Below are 23,779 nucleotides of genomic sequence, written 5' to 3'. Positions count from 1 at the left end.
GAAAAAGTTCTACTTTCTATATGCATTTTTTATATTTGAAGCCCCCCCATATATAGGGAAATAGTCTGATTTAAAAAAAAAGTATATCCAATGAAAGATGTATATAAATACTACTTCTCATGAAAAAATTGTATTGATCCATACATTTTTTAAAAAGTTATAGCACTTTAAAGTAAAAAATGTAAATTATAAAATTGAAAATTTTTACACAAAAATAGCATTTGGTAGCCGTTTTTACCATGAAGACAAGTTTAGAGGTCAAATTTTTTTTTTCAAATTAAAGTACATTACATTAGCTTTAATTTAAGATATATATAAAAGTGTCAGACCTTCCGGAACATTTTCAAAAGTTAAGTTGAAAAAGTTCTACTTTCTATATGCATTTTTTATATTTGAAGCCCCCCCATATATAGGGAAATAGTCTGATTTAAAAAAAAAGTATATCCAATGAAAGATGTATATAAATACTACTTCTCATGAAAAAATTGTATTGATCCATACATTTTTTAAAAAGTTATAGCACTTTAAAGTAAAAAATGTAAATTATAAAATCGAAAATTTTCACACAAAAATAGCATTCGGTAGCCGTTTTCACCATGAAGACAAGTCCAGAGGTCAAATTTTTTTTTTTCAAATTAAAGTACATTACATTAGCTTTAATTTAAGATATATATAAAAGTGTCAGACCTTCCGGAACATTTTCAAAAGTTAAGTTGAAAAAGTTAATTTTTTGTGAAAAAGTTGTCATTTTAAATCCCCCCCTGTGGGCAGATAAAAGGTCAAATTTACAAAAAAAATATATCAAATGATAGGTAAAGACATCAAGCATCTATATAAAAAAAAATTATATTGATATGTTCATTTTTGAAAAAGTTACGGCAGTTTTTAGTAAAAAAAATTGAAAAAATTTCGAAAATTAGCGATTTTTAAATTTGTAATTTTTTTGGAGGTTTCCCCCATTTACGGGGAACGAGGGAAATTTTTTCAATTTTGAAGGGTAATGTCTTCGACTAGATACGATTTGTGATCTTTTGACGTATCGTTGAAAGAAATCCGTTCGGTGAGAGCTGAGAAAAAGTGGTAACAGACACAAAAAAAAAAAAAAACAAATCATAGTAAAACCAATACCTTCTCAGCTTCGCATCGAAGCTAAAATGTTTTGACAAGCTGTGTCCGTACAAACCACTTACCTTAAAATAAATTTCAACAATTATCAAGAAAAATTAAATAAATTATATGTTAAGACTAGTTGTTGACAATCAATATTAATAAATATAAAATACTATTAAGATCACGAATTTTATTTAACAAAATAGACATAATAACAACAGTGTCATTTATTAATAATAAAATAATCCTAATCAGACTAATTCTATAATAAATAAATGTTAACAAATGTAAATTCGCAGAAAAATAATATATAGTTGTAAAAGAAGTATTATTCTAAAGTCAATATTCTTAATGTCAATTTTTAACTTTCAAGTTAAGATAAAAAGTTCAACCTTTTTTTATTATAAACTTTCCTAAAAATCAATCTTAAAGAATCAAAAAATAAGTTTAACTTATATTTTTACATGTTTTATTTGGTTTCACTTTTATTATTAAATCTTTAAAAAATATAAAATATTTTAGCTTTTGCAATATTTTTAGTTTAGATCATTTAGTTATATTTTTAGAAAAACAGAAAATAAAATTTGCATACAGTACAAAAAAAACAGTTTTTAAGGAAATTAAAAAAATATTAGTGTACTTTATAGTTTACAAGAATTTGTTTTAGCCATTATATTAACAGTGTAATAATAATGGTACATTGATGATAATTATTAAAAAATATCCATGAAGGTCTTAAAAAATAAAATACTACGTGAAAATTTAAGAATTTAAAAATTATTAGTTCTGTCCAATTAGTGTATTTTTTAAGTGATCACTATACAAGCCAATAACCAATAGAGGGTTAACCTCTTCTAACACCAGAAGTTAGTAATCATGAATTCTAAATCAGTTTACTGTCCTTGACTAAAACAAGTTAAAATTACTCTATTTTTAATATGCTTATTTGGCAAAAACTCGATACTATTCAGAAATATTTTTTGTTTTTTTTGACTATCGGACCAATCTTTATTGTATTTAATTTTTCCTTTAAATTAATTCATATATTATTTTAACGCTCATAAGTAAGTATATTTTTTATGGATTCTTAAACTGACTGACAGTTGGCAAGTTGAATGTCTATAGGTTAGAGTACCCATTATTTATAAATGGAAGTTTTTTCCCCTAATTTGTGAAGTGTATCCCATGGATTGTTTTCTATGAGTCTAACATTAATATATACAAATTTTGAGTTCTATATGAAATAATTAACAGAGTGCACTCTAAGGTCAAAGTTAATAGAAAATGTAAAATTTGAGATTTTGATTTTTCAAAAAATTTATCAGGATAGTTTTTAATTTACTAACAAAGGTGATCTTATAAATATTTTTTTCAGTCAAAAATGTCATCAATGGTTTCTATGGATAATGGGTGTGACAATCCCTCGTACTTCAGTCAGAAGATTTCAAGATCGTCTCAGGTAACAGGTAGACATTAATTAACATGAACGATTATGTTTATGTAATGCAAATGGGTAAACGTATAACAGATCAACTACTACGCACCAAAGAGAAAGAAAACAGAATTAAAGATTTTTATAGCCAGTTGACATGACCGTGTTCTTTACCATCGTACTGATCTGTATATCACTCGAGTTAAGATAGTATCACACCGACCATGTTGTATTTCTTTAAATCGCTTATTAAGCAAAACTCGAAATGTCTTATCACTAACTGGCATGCGCCGGCGCTAACAAATACAGGTCAACAGCCACCGGCCGCCAATGTGTCTATGATTAACAATTTCACAGTTTTCTGAATGATTTGTTTTTATTCTTTTCAATTATTATTAAAAATCAATAATATTATAGCTTTAAAAAATAGAATTTATTTTAGTTTAATTCTACTTCAATTACGTTATCGTTGGCCTACCGCTACCACAACATGATATATATGATTTGCGATAGTAGTCCTAAAAAAATTAAAAAAATTATACAAAATGAATTCAGGCAATAATGGAGTAAGATTAGCGACTTTACAAAAACGGTGAGTAGTAGCACATGCTTTTTCATAAAAAAAAAAACCATAAACAAACCTGGATATCGCCAAGGGGAATTACATGTAATCAGATAGACCTTATGATAGTAGATAATTAAATAAAACACTGGATTCAGGACGTAAGACGTTGTAGAGAAGTTAGCTNTTGTTTTTATTCTTTTCAATTATTATTAAAAATCAATAATATTATAGCTTTAAAAAATAGAATTTATTTTAGTTTAATTCTACTTCAATTACGTTATCGTTGGCCTACCGCTACCACAACATGATATATATGATTTGCGATAGTAGTCCTAAAAAAATTAAAAAAATTATACAAAATGAATTCAGGCAATAATGGAGTAAGATTAGCGACTTTACAAAAACGGTGAGTAGTAGCACATGCTTTTTCATAAAAAAAAAACCATAAACAAACCTGGATATCGCCAAGGGGAATTACATGTAATCAGATAGACCTTATGATTGTAGATAATTAAATAAAACACTGGATTCAAGACGTAAGATGTTGTAGAGAAGTTAGCTCACACTCAGAACTCTTCTTAGTTAGGATGAGATTGACACAGCCTCAGCGTTGTCACCCGTGTGACACCTCGCGATCGTGCCAGTTCCTTCTCAGTCACCGCTCCACTATAAACCGTACCTTTACACACACGCGTTATCATCGTATTGTAAAATTCAACAAAGTCCTAGTGTCAAATACCCGGCGCAATTCGCGTGAGGCAGTCATCTCAGTGACATCCTAAAGAATCGCATCGTTTCATCTGACGTATCTTTCAACCGAATATATCGACGCGACTACGGACAGCAGACATTGTTTGTACGAAATCTATACTTACATTTTATTTGTTGTATTTTTCATGTGCACCTTAACTACTCACAATCAACTTTAAATAAACACCACGATCCAACGAATCTAAATTGTGTCGTCTACGTTAATTCAACGCAGCACCTAATCTGACTACTGAGAGAACAGACAGAAAATTATTTTTATTAAAATAGAGAATCGGAATATGTAAAAGAAGTATGGATTATAGAAAGGAAGTTAGAGAATTGGAATACATCAATTATTTGTCCTATTTATAAAAAAGGAGATGCAATAGATTATGGTAACTATAGGGGGATATACATGCTATGTACGACTTATAAAATTCACTCAAACATTATTCTTAACAGTAAAAGACCATACGTGGCAGATATTATAGATTAAAAAAGTGGTTTCTTAGCGGAAAGATCGATGATTTATTATATATTCACAAGAAATATTATGAATTCAATAATAAATTTTAAATATTATTTGTAGATTTTAGATATGTGCATGACTCGGTAAAAAGAAAATCATCATGGATATATTTAAAAAATATATACCCGCCAAAGTAAGAGCAATAATCAAAATTTGTATAGAAAAAAAGATTCAAAGCAAAATTCGGACAAATATATTCAGTAGAGTTTAAAACCACCATTAGACTAAAGCAAAGTCATAAACGTTGCCCCACGATCCGCACCATCACTATCATACGTCGCCCTACTAAGAGTATTTGACTAACCAACACCGCGTGCCAAACGCCACGATGTAAAATGGCGCAAGACCAAAGACAATCCTCCGCAAATGTTACGTTGAGCCTTCATCCCGTTGTCAATGTGTTATCGTCGAGGATGTACCGGACTCGACGAACCAATCAGCACTCGCGCACTATTTCCATCAACGTTGCTAACTTTTTGACGCCGAAGATTATGCCGAACACCACGTCGCCGACGCCAACGAAAGTGCCGCGATTTATTCCAAGATTATTATTAACTATGTTTGTCTTTTGCTTTGTTTGTTTTTTTCAATAATCTGTTTTTGCTTATTAAAAAACGGCTCATGGACTTTATCCTCAAAATCAATGTCGACTAAATTATTCCAACGTAAGTCGTGTCAAAGATTAGGGTTGACACATTGTCGTATCAGTGCTTTAGCAGGCAACAGGAGCCTACATGTACCTAAGTTGTATCTAAGTGCCTGAATCTAAAGCTACAATCAAAGAAATTGAAAATGAGACAAAGTAATAATAAGAGCTAACAAAACGTATGCATGCGAGACATACAAACGTTAATTTATTGTCTGTACTAGAGAACATGGTTTTTTCCGTTGTTGAAATAGACGTGGTATTCTATCGAACTTCTATTAAAGACAAGCGAAGTTCAACCTAAGATGATACAATATATAAAATATTCACTACGCTACAATACGCATCTTAATTTTAATTATAATTGTAAAATATCTTACCTCAAGCAAAAGAAAATTGTTTAAGTTTCTTGGTATTGGATGACATAAATTATTAAAATGATGAGTGATTGCTCCGGGTGTTGTAAAAAGCTATTAAAAAAAATATATATATATACATATGCTTAGACTGTAAAAAATCTCAGAAAATAAACAAATTTATCCTTATTATTTAAATGACACTAATACCTCGTTGACTAAACATAATTTTTTGTTAGAACAATATATAATTTATTAAGCAAAAAAATAATTTGTTTAAATTTCAATATAATTGATTAAAAAATAAAAACATTATTGGCTTAATTTTTTTTCAGTGTAAATATAAAAAACCCAACACAGTGAGATCGCGGCACAGTGGAACGTGGCATAGTTGTATGCAGTATAGATGATATCTGACAGTGATTAAAATCACTATCATAAAAAACGCTTCGATGAAAATCTGTAGATATACATTAAATTTAAGAAATTGGTTGATAATTCTAAAAGCACAATGTAATTTTATTTTTATCATTATTCCTAATCAATTTTTAAATTATAAAGCCAATTTATGAATAATTATCTATTAAAGCAATTCAACGTAGTATGAAATTGATATTTAATTATTTAGTATTGTATTTTTTCGAAAAATTTATAATAGTGTAATATTCTCTATTTATTCTCTTTAATATATTCTCAAAATATACATAAACAAATATTTAAAAAACCCACCACGGGGGGGGGGTAACAGCTCAGCGATGACGTGACATAGTTGTGTCAAGTATAACGATATCCTGATTAAGATAAGGTATGCTGAATGTAAGAAGGATATAAATATTATTTCTCATAAAAAAATTGTATTGATCTATACACTATTCAATGAGTTATAGCATTATAAAGTTAAAAATATAAAATATAAAATCGAGAATTTTCACACAAAAATAGTATTCAGTATCTATTTTCACCATAAAGATAAAGTAAAGTCCAACATTTTTTTTTCTATAATAAAGTATGTTACATTAATTTTAAATTAATTATATTTATAAAAGTGTCAGACTTTGCAGAATACTTTCAAAAGTTAAGCTGAAAAAGTTAATTTTTTGTGAAATAGTTGTCATTTTGAATCCCCTCCTGTAGCAGGTAAGGGTGAAATTTATAAAAAAAAATATACCAATTGATAGGTAAAGACATCATGCACTATTTAAAAAAAACCCAGCACAGAGGGGTCGCGGCATAGTGGGGAGGTCGCATAGTTGGGTCAAGTATAGATTTAATCTGACAATGATTAAAATCACTATCATAAGAAACGCTTCGATGAAAATCGGTAAATAGTGTTTAATTTTAAAAAATTGAGGGATAATTACAAAATCAAAATCAACTACTATTTCCTTAATTATACTCAGATTAATAATTCTTTTAATTATACATTATATAATTTTTAAAATTAGTTATTTTCAAATTATTATTGATTTTGATTTTTAATATGTTAAAAGTAATCATTTTGAACCTACTTTTTTTTATCCTTTAAAGTGAAAGTATTAATAGAACAAAAATGAATTTATTACCATAACTTTTAGCTCAACTTACAAGTTCAAAATTGACATTATTAAATAAAAAAAAATGAAATTGTTAAGATTATTCCTGTTTAGATATGAAAACAATAGTGTCACTAAAAAGCAATGGCATATTACATAATTGTGTTATGTTCAAGCTATCCAGCTATCTCCAAAAGTCCAATACCTCCAAAGAATACAACTTGTATTTTTATCATTATTAATAATTTATTAAAATAAATCCCTAAGATACTTAATAAGTTTAATTAGTGTACCAGAAAAAAAGCTAACAAATTAAGTTAAATTATTAAACTTAACATGTAAATATTAATGTGTTAATGTCTAGCTTTGTATAATTTTAAAATATAATAATGTTAACTGACAAAAAGTATAAAATATCACTAACCAGTGAAACTATGTAGCCATTAAAGGCAATTTGAATTATATTATATAGCAGCATTGGGTACTTTAAATTAATTGGATTTCGATTTTTCATTATTTCTGGGCCAACTTTCAACACAAATAGTAAATAAATAATTATAATTGAAAATACTGGTATTGATGAGCTCATGAACATCCAAGAATCGACTTCATCATCTGTAAACAAAATTCATTTTAATATATGTATTTAATGTTCGCCCCTGTAATATTATTACATTAAAATATATTTATAATATCACACTAAAAATATATTGCAAAATCAAATAAAACAAGCAATGAGTTAATTGGTGTGTATTGAGTACGGATACTCTAAAATGGTAGTTCAAAGTATTTTAATGAATTTGGCAACTATAGAATCCCACCTGTCGTCACCAAGCAAATGTAGCGGTGATTCTGAGCACATCTTTGCATTAATTCTTTTACAGGTGTGCTTTTATCGGACCAAGGGATGTTTTAAGTTATAATAAATGTTTTCTCATCAACCTATTTCCGATGAATTATTATTCTATATTGCTGTTTAGCATATAGTCGAAAAAATCAAACAATTCAATCTTCACTTGCGAATCACCGTGTCCAAAATGCGGCAAGTTTTAAGTACTCTCTTCTTTCCCTATTAACATTATATTTCACTTTTTTTTTTAATACGTATTCTAATTAATTTGAATTCATAATAACATTAATATTTAAATATAACTTCTTCTTTGTATTTTATCTCTATACAGTCCATTAAATTTATCCTATTTTACATTTTCAATCCGCATCCACGCAATGGTAATATACAATTAAACTACGCACATAACAGTTTTCAATAAGACAACACAAACAAAAATTTTTGTTAAATATCAATGTTGAAAAAGAGTGAAGTAATGCATCAGGACTGACAATTATCCATTGACTATACCATACTGACACAATAATTTATATTGGCTAGGATTTTGTTTTAGTAGTAATCCAGTATTTGCAGTCAGTACTTGAGTGTCATTGCTGAAAGAGTCATGGCGTAATATTGATTGTGTCCAAACATACAGTACTAATTTATCAGTATGGAAAAGCATTATTATTATTTCAATTTTATGTAATTATTCGTCCAATGCTGGTAGCAGCTACTACAGCTGTTGTTAATATCTGATTGGGATAAAGGAAAAGGACAGTAGGTTATACATTTTGGACCTTCGAACCAGATAGTTAAAATAGTCATCATTTTGAAAAAACACAAAATCTGAAATCATAGAAAAGAACAAGCAACTTCTCATCACACGCTTATAATGTGACTACGTTTTGACATGANTTTTGAAAAAACACAAAATCTGAAATCATAGAAAAGAACAAGCAACTTCTCATCACACGCTTATAATGTGACTACGTTTTGAAATGAATCAAGGAAATCCACACTATTGCAAAAAAGGTGAAGATTCACCACTACAGTTAGAGTTGGAAATTCAATCACCAACTTGACTTATTTGCCAGATTATTAAGCATCAGATTGAAGCTTTAGTCGACCTTAATAAAGTAGAAGAATATTGTTTGACACAGCACCGCCCTACGCTCGAGACTGGCGATCACTCGTGTCTCTCTCGATATCAGCCGTCCAGCTATTAATATGACAATCGGTTGTCATCGGGTGTCTCCTCGCCCTTGACACCGTGACAAGGCCGCCGCCGAATATGGATTACTGATAATGCGTTCTGTTCCGTTTCCGACGTACACCTTAGCTGGTTGCTCCGCTTGGTTCTTTAGCCTATACTGTTTTTTTTTGTTCTTGTTTCGAATTTTGTTCATTTTATGTAATCTTGCCAACAATATGCATCCGTGCAACGATATAATTGTGTTTATATTTACATATTATATATATATATATAAATATCACCCGTACGTCCGAGACACTCGAATACGCGATAGTGTATACAATACTTGTACGTGCTATTATTGCCATTATTATTATTATTATACCTATTAACTCATACCTGTGCATCGATATAATTGTGTTTGTATTTATACATTATATATTAATATACTCACCCCATACTAATTCATTTTGCAATAGATCATTTAATGTACGTCTAATATCTCCTGTGAAATTCAATTTTAATCCTTCATCAACATTCATCAAGTAAGAAGTCATGTTTACCTAGTTTATAATTAAAAACATTGTCTAAATTCATTGATATTTAAATTAAAACGTATACTTAAATATAAAAATATTTTAACTCTATATAAAAACAGAGAAAAGGAAATAACTAGTAGAAGTGCATAAGAATCACTAAGAATATAAGATAAGAATAAAATTAGGTTTGAGACATCTAGCATTTGTAACGTTGCAAAATTCTTCATATAATTAAGCATTAAATTAAAAAGAAAAAATTTAATAAAATAGCTTGAAAATATTTTTTACAATTTATTGTATGAAACTTTTTTTTATAGGTTCAATAGTGCGCCTGCAATACTTATGAATACGAATAAAACTGATTTCAACGGTTGAAATAAATATATGTTGTTTTTTAAATTTTGAGACCTAAATATTATAGATACGGACTTTTTTAAAATTATATTTTTTATGAAAAACATATAGTTTTATAAAATAAGTTTTATGATTTTTTCTGTAAATTACATAGTTTGTAAGATAAATGAAGAAAACTGAAAAACCACCCTCACAGACGAATTTTTAACCCTCTTGCGGCACGTGTTAATGTCACTCAATTTCAACCAAATTTTGTACAACTTCTTTTTTTACCTAACAGAACAATTCTAGGGGGTCTCCCGAATGAATTTCAAAACTTCATTTTTAAGAACCACTCTAATACATAAACCTATTTTGTTATTATATTACAGCTTCAAATGTAGTTTATCAAGTTTTATAAATTAATATTATGAAATAAATAGCTTATTAATGGATTTACGTCGATTATAAAAAAATATTTCTAATATTCTTAAAGTATTCATTGTCGAATTAGATTTAANTTTAAAATAGCAAGTGACCCTCGAACAACACACCTCGAGAAAAGGGATAGTTCTTATTTTTGCGATACTCCTATAACATTCCCTTCCATCATTTATCATACCACCATTTTTCTTATTTTTGTTTTACAACATACCAGTCTATAATATTACAAATTTTTTTGTAACATATTGCTATATAAATCATAAATTTAAAAAAAAAAATGAGTCTTAGTTTTACCTGATTACATTAGTTATCAACGTTAGTTTAATTAACATATAGCTATTTATTTAAGAAAATTATTGATTGATAACAACTTTTGTTATCAAAAGTTATGTTACATTTAACTTAATGCATTTCTGTGCCCCACAACTTAAACCCTACCAAAGTATCTTAACATCCATAATTCCTGAACTACTAGTTAATTATGTATGTTCCCATTAAAAAAATAAATTTAATCAATCATCCAGTCTGAACCGTCCTATTTAACTTAGAATTATTTGTATGGGAAGACATTATTCAAACATCGAGTAGGTTTTGAGTATTTTAATTTAATATGAAATTATTAAGTGTGTAGTCCACATATTTTTATTTTTATTTATGTGATCCCAATACTTCAACTGTTGTTAAGTATTTGAATACTAGTATTTAAATTCATTTGGAACGTATTTGTATAAAATATTAAATAATTTTTAATGTAACATGCAGCTAAATAGCTGCCTTAATTATTAAGACATCTTAAATAATGAAAATTATAATCTTTGTCAAAAAATATGTGTAAAATTTTTCGATATTTGAAAGCACTTACTAATAATTAAGCCAATAACAGACCCCAAAGTTATGAATTATATTTAATATCAGTGTATGTTGTCCGATCAACAAAAAAAAAACTTAAAAACTTTTGAATAAATATCCAAATGTTTTTATGCTTCACAATACACTAATACTAAGTAGTACCCCAGTTGTAGTCTTCAGTGTATGTAATGTCATTTTAATAAGTCTCATTTCTCTTCTTCGGAAAATGAGAAAGTCGTGTTTTTTAAATTAAACTAAATATTGCTATAAAGAATAAATAATTTCAAATTTTCAATGAAATGAATACATAGTTTTATTTTTATCGATAAATTTGGTATTTTTTAATTTCAAAGATAACAGTTATTTTGTTATGTATAAGGATAACTAAAGACTTATATTTCATAATTAATTAGTTTAATAGAATTTTAACTAACGATTAACTGTAATTTTTTGTGCATGAAAATCTTTAATTTCGTAATAAAAAGAATATTTGAAATACTATATTTTCACAAGAATACTTTTCAATATTATTAGTATTTTTACACAAACCCCCTAATATTTCACTAAATGCANAGCCCGCTAATATTTCACTAAATGCACACACAAAATTCAAATAATTTATAAAAATACAAGTGAAATAAAAGTCAATTATTTTTAATCAATATATTGATTACATTTTTAAAATTTATGTATATAAAAATATACAACCATGGATATCGAAATATTATTTAAAAATTGTTAGTTTTTTATTTATTTTTACTATATAATGTTTCGATAGGAATGACTATTTGCTTGTAGAAATTGAAATATTCTTATTTTATCAATTTTTAAAAATTACTTTTTATTACTGTGGTAGATTTTTATTTAGAAATTAGACCTTAATATCTAGGCTTAATATAAAATATTTCACCTATCTTAAAATTATAATACTTATTTCGGTATCAAATACAAAATAATAATACTCATTTAAATTTAAGTTCAAAAAACTGTAAAAGTTCTTTTATTTTTAGTGACTATATTGCTAATAAAATAATTTTATCTAATTAAAAAAGCTAATGAACTAAAAATTAGTTTTACACATACTGTTACTACTACTACTACGCAACATAACGGTGTCTCAACAACAAAACAAATAAATGTCGGTAAAATGTGACCAGACTTACTATCCCATGCAACTACTAATTGAATCATATTTTAGCTTGATTATAAATTCAAGATGCTATGGTGTTTTAAAGTTTGATTTTGTGAAAATTTGGGTATAAATTTATAGTTTTTTACACTTAAATGTAGAAAAATATTTCTGAATTAAGTCATTGTAAAATTTATTCAGATTAAAGATCAGATTTTCCAGTATTGTATTACCTTCTCCGTATTTGTAACTATCATGTGACATTCTATTATTATTATTTTTTACAGTTATGATAAAATCTAGGTAACTATAAATGCTTGCATACTCTCAAAAATCAAAAATACGCGTTATCAAAATAATTTTTAAGATCGGTTTCAAAATACTTAGATATAGGGACACCCTTTTTTTGGAGGTCAATTTTATAATTTTAATATGTGAAAGGTCAAGAGAAAACCAAGGTATGTTAATTTTATGAAATAAAAATTTTTGTGATCAATAATTTAAAAGTTTTTTGTGCCAGTAAATAAACAGGTAGGTGAACTGAAATTTGGATTAAAATAATTGAATGTTGGCCAAAATCTTTACATGCCTGGTTCTTTTTCTGTTTTGACTCGACTATTTTTTACTCTATCTTTGACTTACTTAATTATATAACATAGATAAATTTGATAAATATTAATTGAAAATATTATATAGATTAATTTTGTTCTAAAACGTATCCCTTTTTTTATTTTATTTTAGAAAAGTTAAAAGACTCACTTAAAAAACTGACCAATAATTTGTATTCGTTTATCACTAATAAAAATTACAAATAGAAAAATTGTTTAAATTAAAATAATTTGAACAAAAATAAACTAATCTAAAGTTTACACAACGTTTCTTCTTGTAAACTATAAATATAATAGTGTTTGAGCGGATATAAATTAAGTAATACCACAGTAGTGCTATTGAAGTTCGAGGTGAACAACAAATACATAAGTTACTATTAGAGAATTACTGTTGAGAATGGGCGTTCGCTGAAATAATTAGGGGGCAGTTGCCTCTACCCTTTAGTTTTACGCTTAATCAGTTTTTATAATTGTTGAGTATAACAAAATTTGTATAAACTAATAAAACTTAGGTTTGATTTTTATTTATGAAATATATAGTTACTTAATTTCATAAATTATATATAAAATTACTAAAAAAAATTTATTTATACATTTTTTATTTCTGAGGCCAATAAGCGCTTATTAAAATATAATTTTTGAGGATGCAAATTATATTTTCTCTATACTCCAAATGGACTACACATTTATATGATAAAACACACAACATTTTAGTTTTTTTTGGGGGGAGTTAATTTTTTACTGAAAAGGCTAAGCTTCTTCTTGTTGGCACCTCGATAAAGTGTGATTCTGGTTGGGATCCCAGTCACCCCCCTTTCTACGCTAGGTCTGTTAAACGAACTAAATAATCAAATATTTAAAAAAATATTTTACTCCCATAAAAATTTTTTGCAGATGCTCATATTTTTTATAATATTTTCGAGTAAAAAATGTTTAATATTTTTTAGTTTTAAATTAATATTTTAAATATATTTTAAATTTTAATTGAAACCACAAGTAATTAATTCTTATTATATATTTGATGTGTTTGAGTTTGATAAATAAGTATCCAAAACGATTAAATAAAATATTATTACTATACTAAAAACTTATACTATTCTTCTTCTTCTTCCTCGTCTTAATCTCAATTACTTGGGGTCGGTCATCCTTACCCTATACTTCCACTTGACACGATCTCCCACATCAGCTGTCCTCATATGACATTCATTAGTATTCCTCCATCTTTAACTATTCTTACAGCTTCCAATTTTTCTTCACGATTGACGCTACACCTATACTCTCTCTTATACGCTGGTTCCTCCTATCTTCTCTAGTCATTTCACTTATCTATCTAAGCATTCTCATCTCTGCTATACTCATTCACTGCTCTACTTTCTTATCAACCGCACAATACTCTGAACCATACATCATAGCTGGCCTCACTAGTCTAGTAAAATTTACCTTTCAGCCTCATTGGAATCCTTTTATCGCATAAGACGCCAGACGCTTCTCTTCACTTCAACCACCCGCACTTTAACCAGTGTCTTTTAAATGTATAGTACCACTCCAGCTTTATCATGTACTTTTCGCGTAGATTAAAAAAAATACATTAAAAAAAACGGTAGGACAGTAGGGTCGAGACACAGTATGGATGAGGCATAGATGGGACTAGTATAGATAATATCTGACAGTGATTAAAACCACTATCATAAAAAACGCTTCGATGCAAATCTGTAGATAGTTTTTAATTTTAAAAAAATGGTGAATTATTCCAAAAGCAACATCAACTCTTATTTCTTTAATTACATCCTGATTAGTAGTCCTTTGATTTTAAAATATAATATATGAATAAATACTAATTATAGTTATTAAATTTAATATGAAATTGATATTTAATAGTTTAATATTGTAATTTATAAGGAGAAATTATAAAAATAATAAAGAAGTTATATTTTGCTTTACTTTTACGTGTATAGAAATAAGGGCTTGATACAATATTTTTCAATAAAAACTGTTTGTTACTATAAATAAATGCACTGGACTACAAGGAACTTTCATTAGAAACAAAAATATACTTTTCTAAATCAACTTTTCGCGTTGTTTTCAAATCTGCAATTAGACTTTTTATAACACTTCTAATATTTTATATTATTACTAATTACATATAAAATAATAATTAAAAGAAAAAAAAATTTGTTTTCAAATTATTACTGATTTGATTTTTAATATGTTAAAAATAATCAGTCAAAATCTTCATTTTAACCTATTTTTTTGATTCTCTAAAATTGATGAAAAATATTCGATAAAGTTTTGTAAAAGTTTATAGTAAAAAAAGTTGAATATGTTACCATAACTTTTAGCTCAATTAGCAAGTTTGAAATTTACATCATTAAATAGAAAATTTTATGAGAATTAAAACAATGCTATTTTTAAGATTAATATGCTGACAGGAAATTTTATAATTATCATTTATAGTATATTTATCAGAGTAACTCAATATTTTTTTCATTTATATTGTAATAGATAACCTAAATATAAATAATAGTAATCATTTCCTAGTAACTTTTGGTGTTTAAAAAAATTCTAAAAATGAAATATGGACTGAATTAATTTTAATTATTTACTTTAACTAAAATAACCAATAAAAAAAAACACATCATCGTAAAATTAATACCTTCTCAGCTTCGATCGAAGCTAAAAAAGTGGTTAAAAAGATCTACTCAATAGCGTACTATAAATTTTGAATATAATTGTAAAAATCCATTATTAATTTAGGAGAAACTAACAATCATTTTTTTTAGAAATTATTTATATAGCAACATGTTACCAAAAAATTTGGAATATTATAGTCTAGTAATAGTATACACAAAACAGTAAAACATTTATTAAATTACAAAGTAAAATGATTTAATTTAGTAGTTGAAACCTATCATATCAAATTTGATTCGTCAATTAATACTTTGAAAACATTAGAAATGAATGATTTTAATTGTCTGTATAGAGAACATTAGATAAGTAACTATTTAATTGAAAAATTAGAATTTTTTTCAATTATTGAGGGCAGTATCTTCAACTAATTGTAATCATTTGGCGTATCGTTGAAAAATTTAGGTCAAGTTAGAGCAGAGAAAATAAATGATAGTCACAAAAAAATATTTTTTTCAGTTTTTCATCGAAGATAAAACTTAAAATATAGTAAAATAATTTTAATATGAATAAAAAATTTCTTCTCTCTAGTGGCGACTTCAGTAATGGGATCCTTGAGCTTTATTAAAGTTATTGAATCTAAATGAGATAAAATTCAAAAGAGTTGAAAATTTATTCTAACATAAAAAGCATCAAGAAAAAAATGCAAAAAAATTCCTTGCTATAGGCGGGTTGGAAACTTGTACCACAAGTGTGTCAAATACAAGTTTTACCAACTCGGCAACCGTACGAAAAAATTGGCTATTTAAGCTAGTTCAAATTTCAAAGTTATTTTTCTCGACTAAAAAGAAGCTAACAAATTTAAATAAATTTAACTTTCTATGCTATATCAATTTTATGTATATAATATTTATCCAAATCAGTGTACTCTCCTTGTCATGTATTTTTAAATAAAATAAAATACAAAACCCATAATATTAACACAAAAATAGCATATTTTTGAATATGGTAGTCATTTACACCATGAATACAAGTCCAGAGGTCAAAATTTTTTTTTTTCAAATTAAAATATTTTACATAAGCTTTAATTTAAGTTATATGTAGAAGTGTCAGTCATACGGAACATTTTCAAAAATTAAGTTGAAAAAGTTAATTTTTTGTAAAAAAGTTACCATTTTGAAACCTTTCCTGTGTACTAGTAAAAGGTAAAATGATCACAAAAATATATAAAATTATAGGAAAATACCTAAGGAATCTATAAAAAAAAATATATATAATCATTCGGTTATTTTTAAAAAAGTTATGGCAAATTTAAGTAAAAAAAAACCCAGCACAGGGTTCGCGGCTCAGTGATGATGTAGCATTATTGGATCAAGTATAATGATATCTGACAGTGATTAAAATCACTATCAAAAAAAAACGCTTCGATGCAAATCTTTAGATAGTGTTTAATTTTAAAAAATTGGTGGATTATTCCAAAAGCTACATGATCTGCTAGTTCCTTATTAATAACCTGATTAAGATAAAGTATGTCGAATGAAAAAGGGATTATTAAAAAATAATTTTTTCCATAAAAAAATTATATTGATNAAAATAGTATTTCCCATAAAAAAATTATATTGATCAATACACTTTTCAATAAGTTATAGCATTATAAAGTTTAAAATGTAAAAAATAAAATTGAGAATTTTCACACAATAATAGCATTTGGTAGCCATTTTCAACACGAAGAAAAGTCCAGAGGTCAAATTTTTTTTTTCATGATAAAGTATATTACATTAGCTTTAATTTAATATATATATAAAAGTGTCATACTTTCCGGAACACTTTTAAAAGTTAAGTTGAAAAAATTAATTTTTTGTAAAAAAGTTGTCATTTTAAATCCCCCCCTGTGGGCAGGTAAAAAGTCAGATTTATAAAAAAAATATACCAAATGATAGGTAATGACATAATGCATCTATAAAAAAAAGAATTATATTGATATGTTTATTTTTAAAAAAGTTACGACAGGTNTATTGATATGTTTATTTTTAAAAAAGTTACGGCAGTTTTTAGTAAAAGAAATTGAAAAAATTTCGAAAATTAGCCATTTTTAAATTTGTAAATTTTTCGGAGGTTTCCCCCATTTACGGGGAACGAGGGAATTTTTTTCAATTTTTGAGGATAATGTCTTCGACTAGATACTATTTGTGATCTTTTGACGTATCATTGAAAGAAATCGGTTCAGTGAGAGCTGAGAAAAAGTGGTAACAGACACAAAAAAAAACACATCTTAGTAAAACCAATACCCTCTCAGCTTCACATCGAAGCTAAAAAAAACAAGTGATAAATTTAATAACAATGAAATTAGCCGATTTGAAAATGTGAAATTAGTTTTCAACGACTATCGAAAAATGTATAGATTATAGATCTATTTTTTATTACATTATTACAGGTATTAGATATTTTAGCTTCGATGCGAAGCTGAGAAGGTATTGGTTTTACTAAGATGTGTTTTTTTTTTCGGACTTTATTTTATCTTCAGGGTGAAAATGGCTACCGAATGCTCTTTTTGTGTGAAAATTTTCGATTTTGTATTTTACATTTTTATCTTTATTATGCTATAACTTTTTGAAAAATGTATGGATCATTACAATTTTTTTATGAGAAGTAGTATTTATATAGATCTTTCATTCGACATACTTTATCTTAATCAGGTTATTAATAAGGAACTAGCAGATCATGTAGCTTTTGGAATAATCCACCAATTTATTAAAATTAAACACTATCTAAAGATTTGCATCGAAGCGTTTTTTTTTGATAGTGATTTTAATCACTGTCAGATATCATTATACTTGATCCAACTATGCCACGTCACCACTGTGCCGCGACCCCCCTGTGCTGGGTTTTTTAAGCTTATTGTTAATGTTTGAATTTTATTTCAATGTTTTGATGACTTTTTATTTTCTTATAAACTATATTTTTATTATACATACTTAAGATAATTATCTATTAGAATTTATTTACCTTAGGTAAAACGTCATATTTTCTTTATAAATTTATGCCTATGTGATAAAATAAGTAATTATTCAAAACGACGAGACCATATTTAGAGGTGGTTAAGGGGGTCAAAAATTCTTGGGGGCGAATTTCATTTGATAGTGATAGGACAAAAAATTACTTTATTTTGCTCATTAATATTAATACCCCACGCAAAAATCTTAAATACAGGCCTGAACGTAACATTCTATAAAAGCCAAACAATTTGGTACTGGCAACTACCTAACCTGGCCGTATGTTAAAAGCGATATTGGATCGTCATGGTAAACTATGGATAAATATGGTGCACAAATTTTTCAGTAGATAGACAGGTAGAAGATTAGTTTGGCGAAATCGAAAAAGCGACATTATTCAGGTTTGGCGGAAACGATAACCTCCCTTTTTTCTTATTGAACACCCTTTATATACAGAATGATTTTCCTTATCACAACCCACTCAACTACTTACAGAATAAAAAAATTAAATTTTATTATTGTTATCTTTAGTTATACATTATTATTAAATTATTATTATTAAGTTCATCCCTTATGCCTTGTAAGGATTCAACATTGTTTATTCAAATGAGAACATTTTTAATTTAATAAAATATTTGAGTTTTTAATTTAATAGAGTAAATGGCATTTGAATTTTTAATAAATCTTCATTTGTATATTAGATATAAAATATTAAATTTACTATTTTTTGAATCAATATACTGTATATCACACGAAAGATTACAAATACAGGTATCTTATAGTTTTTTATGACGTCTTTATCACAATCACGGAATATTTGTTGTCAATTAAGTCTATCAATAAATATGCTTTATGTAATGACAGTTAGTGTATTTATAAACTCACAACAATGTGTCTTACTACAACAGATAATAAAAGCTGTGTACCTGCGAATATCGACGCCATAAAAAACCAATTAGCTACCTGTATTTGTAATCTCTTGTGTATTATTCATGTATAGTATCCCAAAATTTTGTAACTTTAACATTTTATATCTAATAAACAAAAACAGTTATATTGAAAATTCAAACGCCAATTACTATTAAATAAAATCTCAAATATATTATTAAATATAAAATATGTGTTCCCATTTGAAAAAAACAAAGTTGACATCATTACAAAGTTCATAATGGATTAACTTAAAAAATATTACATAACTAATAATTCAATAATAATGTTTTCGTTTTAATGTAACTATTGTACTAATGTGCAATAGTTACTCGGTAATGTAGTACGGCAAAGAATAATATAGAACATAGTTGTACAGTTAGCTAGGCACTTAGCATTTTAGTGTCAGGCTAACACAGTGCAAAGCAAATAAAAAACAATTACTGTATGTTTTATGAAACTTGCAATTCTTATATCGATGTTTATACTATAAATTGTTTCTACCTGTTTGTAATTTATTTTAATAGCTTAAATAAAGACAACGAAAAAGTGAATCAATTTTATTAAATTCTGTCATAAATTTTCATATCTTCAAAAGTATTGATCGTTTTTAAATAATAAAGTTATTATAAAAAAATTGCTTGAAATTTTTACGCATTTATCCACGTTTTCTGTTATCAGTTGACGTTTTGGACGTGTTGCAGAGTCCATCTTCAGAGCGATAGTTTCAGGCTCGTAGTCGTATTTCAAGCAATACAACAATCCACGATAGCTTCAATACATTCATATCAAGGTTATGAGTAGTTTAAATCATTAACATAAATATTTAAGTAATTAATTTTATTGTAAATTAAAAATACACAGTGTACACATGTTTTAAAATTCCTAGGAGTGAGAAATTTATGTTGCTGCCGGTACTACACTAGACAAAGCAATCTTTGAAGCGAGACGATCATGCTTTTGCCGATGTCACTGGTGGAAGAACACCTTCAAGTCTGTATAACGCACATGCTACTGGGGGTTACTTGACATACATGAAACCATATTCTTACAATTTAACAAATCAACAGAATAAAGTTATATCTTAAATTATTAAAATAACATTATTATTTTTGAACTCTCAAACTATGACCCCGACAATATAATTAATAATAAATTATACGAAGTAATTCACTCGTGCTCTACTATATTTAGCTCTTTCACATAAACCTTTTACATTTTAATATGACAATAATAACAAAACCTCTGGACATCTCCAACTTTTCTATAAAAATTATATTTTGAATTACTACAATCGATAGTTTTTTCTTATAACTAGTAATTTTAATTTGAATTCATTTGGTTGATCTGTTGAACCAACAAATCAAAATCATATAGCTGGTTCAGACAAACTCTGTCTAATTTAAACCTCAGGCTGATATTATTAATTCAGATCATATCAATAATTTGAATACATTTTTAAACGCTCCTATACCACTTTTTCTCACAGAAAAGTATTTCAGACCTAACGAAATTAAATAAACTATCCAAAAATACGTAGTATAAAAATAACCATCTCTCAATATTACTCCCATTCCTTCCTCCGATATAGTGAAATATTTAGGTTTAACCCTTAACAAACGATTAACACGAAACAACCATATTCGTAAAAAATTACTTCTTTTAAACTTACGTCTTAGCTTGCTACGCTCGTTCTTAAGAAATAAACGACATACTTCTTTGAAAACTAATATCGATCTATAATTTACATAAAAATCTTCTTATGAAGATTATAACAGAAGAGACTGTTCAATTTTATAAACTTTTTCTTAATAAATTGCATAACCATCCAAATAGTCTTATCAATAAACTGAATAATAACACTCTATCAGGAAATCCTAGACGACGTCTAAAGAGATAGTGGTATCATAACTTATTGGTAGAATAGCCAAAATGTTATGTTATCAAATTTAAGTGTCACTAATTGATAACTTCTTTCTCAAATGTATCATGTTTTTGTATTATATAAATACATATACTTATTGCGCTTTAAATTGTACAGATTTACATTTTCTCAAAAAAATAAAAAAACTTTTGCAATTCATTCAAGATTTTTATACAAAATTTAAAATAATATTAAAATTAGTGTCAAGTTTTTTGGAACATACATAAATACTTTGAAAAAAATATCTTTGATAATATTATTTACAATCAAGTCTTATTTTCTAATAACAAAGAAAAATTTTAATTTTTTTGGAAATTATTTTTCAAGTGTTTATGTCGATCCTGCTAACCTTAATATTCCAATTTCCTTTATTAAATCAAATAATATTTTTAAATTACATGTGTGGTATGTTAGTAAAAACGAGATTAATGAATATTTAAGTAGTTCAGATATTTATTCCAGAGTTGATCCTGATGAAATACCAATGGCGGCTTGTGGTTTGGACGATGGGATGATCGCACACTCTACTAAAATTAAATAAAAGACGAAAATTAATTTTATATTCTTAATTCTACATTATGATTATTAAAAATGCAAACTTTTAAATAGTTATAATAAATACATTTTTTGTGTACGAATATTAAAGTTGTTTCCTTCAGATACCAGTAGTATAAACGGATACGCATACACACACGAGCAGTGTTTAGACGACCAACAGCGTCATCCGAGTAATATTCTGAACAGCAGCGTATTCATTTGCAGGCAATATAGGCATCTGCCTACAGCGGCAAATATTGAAGGCCATCAAATTTATAAAAAACGAGTTATTTTTTTATTGTTGTTAAGACATATTGACTTCCTAATAATTATCATAATCGTTTTCATTTATTGTGTATTTATGATATGTATATTAATATCTACAAACAATTTATTTTATTAATAAACATAGATTTGCTTGAAAAATATTTTTAAATGGCGAAAATATATAAAAATGAGCCCCCACCGTCATAACGTTATGAAGGGCGGCAAATTTTTAAATGCCTATAGGCGAAAAATATGTGAATAAGCCCCTGATTCTGAAACATTACGTACGGTTCAGTTACAATTTTATATAGATGTGTTCAGTAAGAAAACGGATTTTTATTGTTCTCATTGTTTATAACAATTGACCTGTTTCCATAATTACTAAACACTCAGTATAATGGTTTTGAACGACCAGCAGCAACGTCTATACGGTAAAATATGAAAGGGTACATATAGATCAATTTCAATTTTATGACCACAACAAAAAATGTATTTTTCATGATTTTTAAAGTGTAAAAAAAATGAAATACACGAATCTGTTAAAAACAGAAAATGTAAAAAAAAAAATTTGTTATTAAATTTAATTAAATAGCATTTATTAAGAAAAAAAACAATTTAAGTTAATACAAGACAAAAAAACGAATGGTCAAAAAACCTCGTCTGCAAATTAAAGGGAACAGAGATTAAAAATAATAATAATAAGACAAAAAAAAAAATTACATCTACAACTATTTATGAAAGAAATGCGATGAACTACATCTGAACGATCGACTTACATCAAACATCGTATACCATTATTCCAGCCGACCGTATGCCCCAAACTGATAAACTATTTTTTTGTAGTTTGGCCCTTACTTGAAAGGCATTGGGACACCACGGTTTAAAAAACGTATCACATATCACATTATCAGTAGAATATTCACAACCAACAGAGAATTACACAATGAGTAAAAGGGGGGAGGGATAGTCTTCTAACGAGTCCCTCACACTTGGGTTTCTTAAAGTTTTATAAAACACATTAACATGACAGGTGGTTTTGTAACATGCTTGCCATGTCGAGGGACCTAAAAAAAATTAGGACACGTACAAAAAAATAATAAAAAAAAACGCTACATGTGTTTATGGCACGGCACACTAAAAAAAAAAAAAATCTGGCTCAAAACACAATCTAAAAAAATATACGTTACCAGCTCCGAAGGGCTAAGGAGTGGAGGCGGTTCAGCCGACGCCATAAAATTAAAATAAAATTACATGTTCAATATACCGCGAGAAACACAAAAAAAAACACGATGTTTCAGCGCACATTAAAACAAAAAATGCTCGCTACGGACAAAAACTAGCCAACCAATTTCGACGATGACTAATTTCTGACAACCGTCGTATCAAACTGATCACACCGATAGAGGCGCTTAGAAGTTCGAGCCTTTGAGAGGGGTTAAGGTCAGTTGGAAATTACAGAAACCAAGATAATAAAATTATTTATCCCACACTGGGCAATGTAATATATAATGTTTAGTGGCATTCAGTGCATTGGTGAACTAGAAAAGGTGAAGAGTGGAGTATACACAATTTGATACTTGGCAAACTGTTCGTCGATGTAGCATTTATGATACAGCTAACACAAAAAACACGCACAAACTTATCCAAAACAAAAAATATT

At 27.3% G+C, this 23,779-nt stretch overlaps 1 protein-coding gene and 2 long non-coding RNA genes across 5 annotated transcripts in view; 1 reads left to right on the top strand and 2 right to left on the bottom strand.

Annotated features, from left to right (window-relative positions):
- LOC126893823 (uncharacterized) overlaps nt 1–1,110 on the top strand; it is a 138,307-nt gene extending 137,197 nt beyond the window's left edge. Inside the window, exon 2 of the long non-coding RNA XR_007701269.1 lies at nt 258–1,110. This is a non-coding gene — a long non-coding RNA (uncharacterized LOC126893823). The remainder of the gene's footprint in view (nt 1–257) is intronic.
- The window catches only part of LOC126893783 (elongation of very long chain fatty acids protein AAEL008004-like), a 29,245-nt gene extending 16,067 nt beyond the window's left edge, over nt 1–13,178 (bottom strand). Inside the window, exons 1-4 of the mRNA XM_050664281.1 lie at nt 12,998–13,178; nt 9,399–9,507; nt 7,345–7,535; nt 5,413–5,502 (exon numbers count right to left, since the gene is read on the bottom strand). Coding sequence (XP_050520238.1) covers nt 5,413–5,502; nt 7,345–7,535; nt 9,399–9,501 — 384 coding nt within the window. The 5' untranslated portion in view covers nt 9,502–9,507; nt 12,998–13,178. The remainder of the gene's footprint in view (nt 1–5,412; nt 5,503–7,344; nt 7,536–9,398; nt 9,508–12,997) is intronic.
- Nucleotides 13,179–21,665: 8,487 nt separating this feature from the next.
- On the bottom strand, nt 21,666–23,504 carry LOC126893822 (uncharacterized). 3 transcript variants are annotated; one of them, XR_007701266.1, is made up of 4 exons: nt 23,307–23,504; nt 22,896–23,183; nt 21,938–22,232; nt 21,666–21,842 (listed from the first exon to the last, which is right to left on the bottom strand). It is a non-coding gene; the product is annotated as an uncharacterized LOC126893822 (long non-coding RNA). The 3 variants fall into 3 exon arrangements; XR_007701268.1 differs by having other exon boundaries at nt 21,938–22,174; XR_007701267.1 differs by lacking the exon at nt 22,896–23,183 and having other exon boundaries at nt 23,307–23,501.
- Nucleotides 23,505–23,779: the final 275 nt, after the last annotated feature.

The sequence above is a fragment of the Daktulosphaira vitifoliae genome, unplaced genomic scaffold, assembly GCF_025091365.1.
Source record: "Daktulosphaira vitifoliae isolate Bord-2020 unplaced genomic scaffold, ASM2509136v1 Scaffold_1, whole genome shotgun sequence".
Lineage (NCBI taxonomy): Eukaryota > Metazoa > Arthropoda > Insecta > Hemiptera > Phylloxeridae > Daktulosphaira > Daktulosphaira vitifoliae.
Note: the sequence above shows the minus strand (reverse complement) of the source record. Positions and strands in the feature narration are given on the sequence as shown.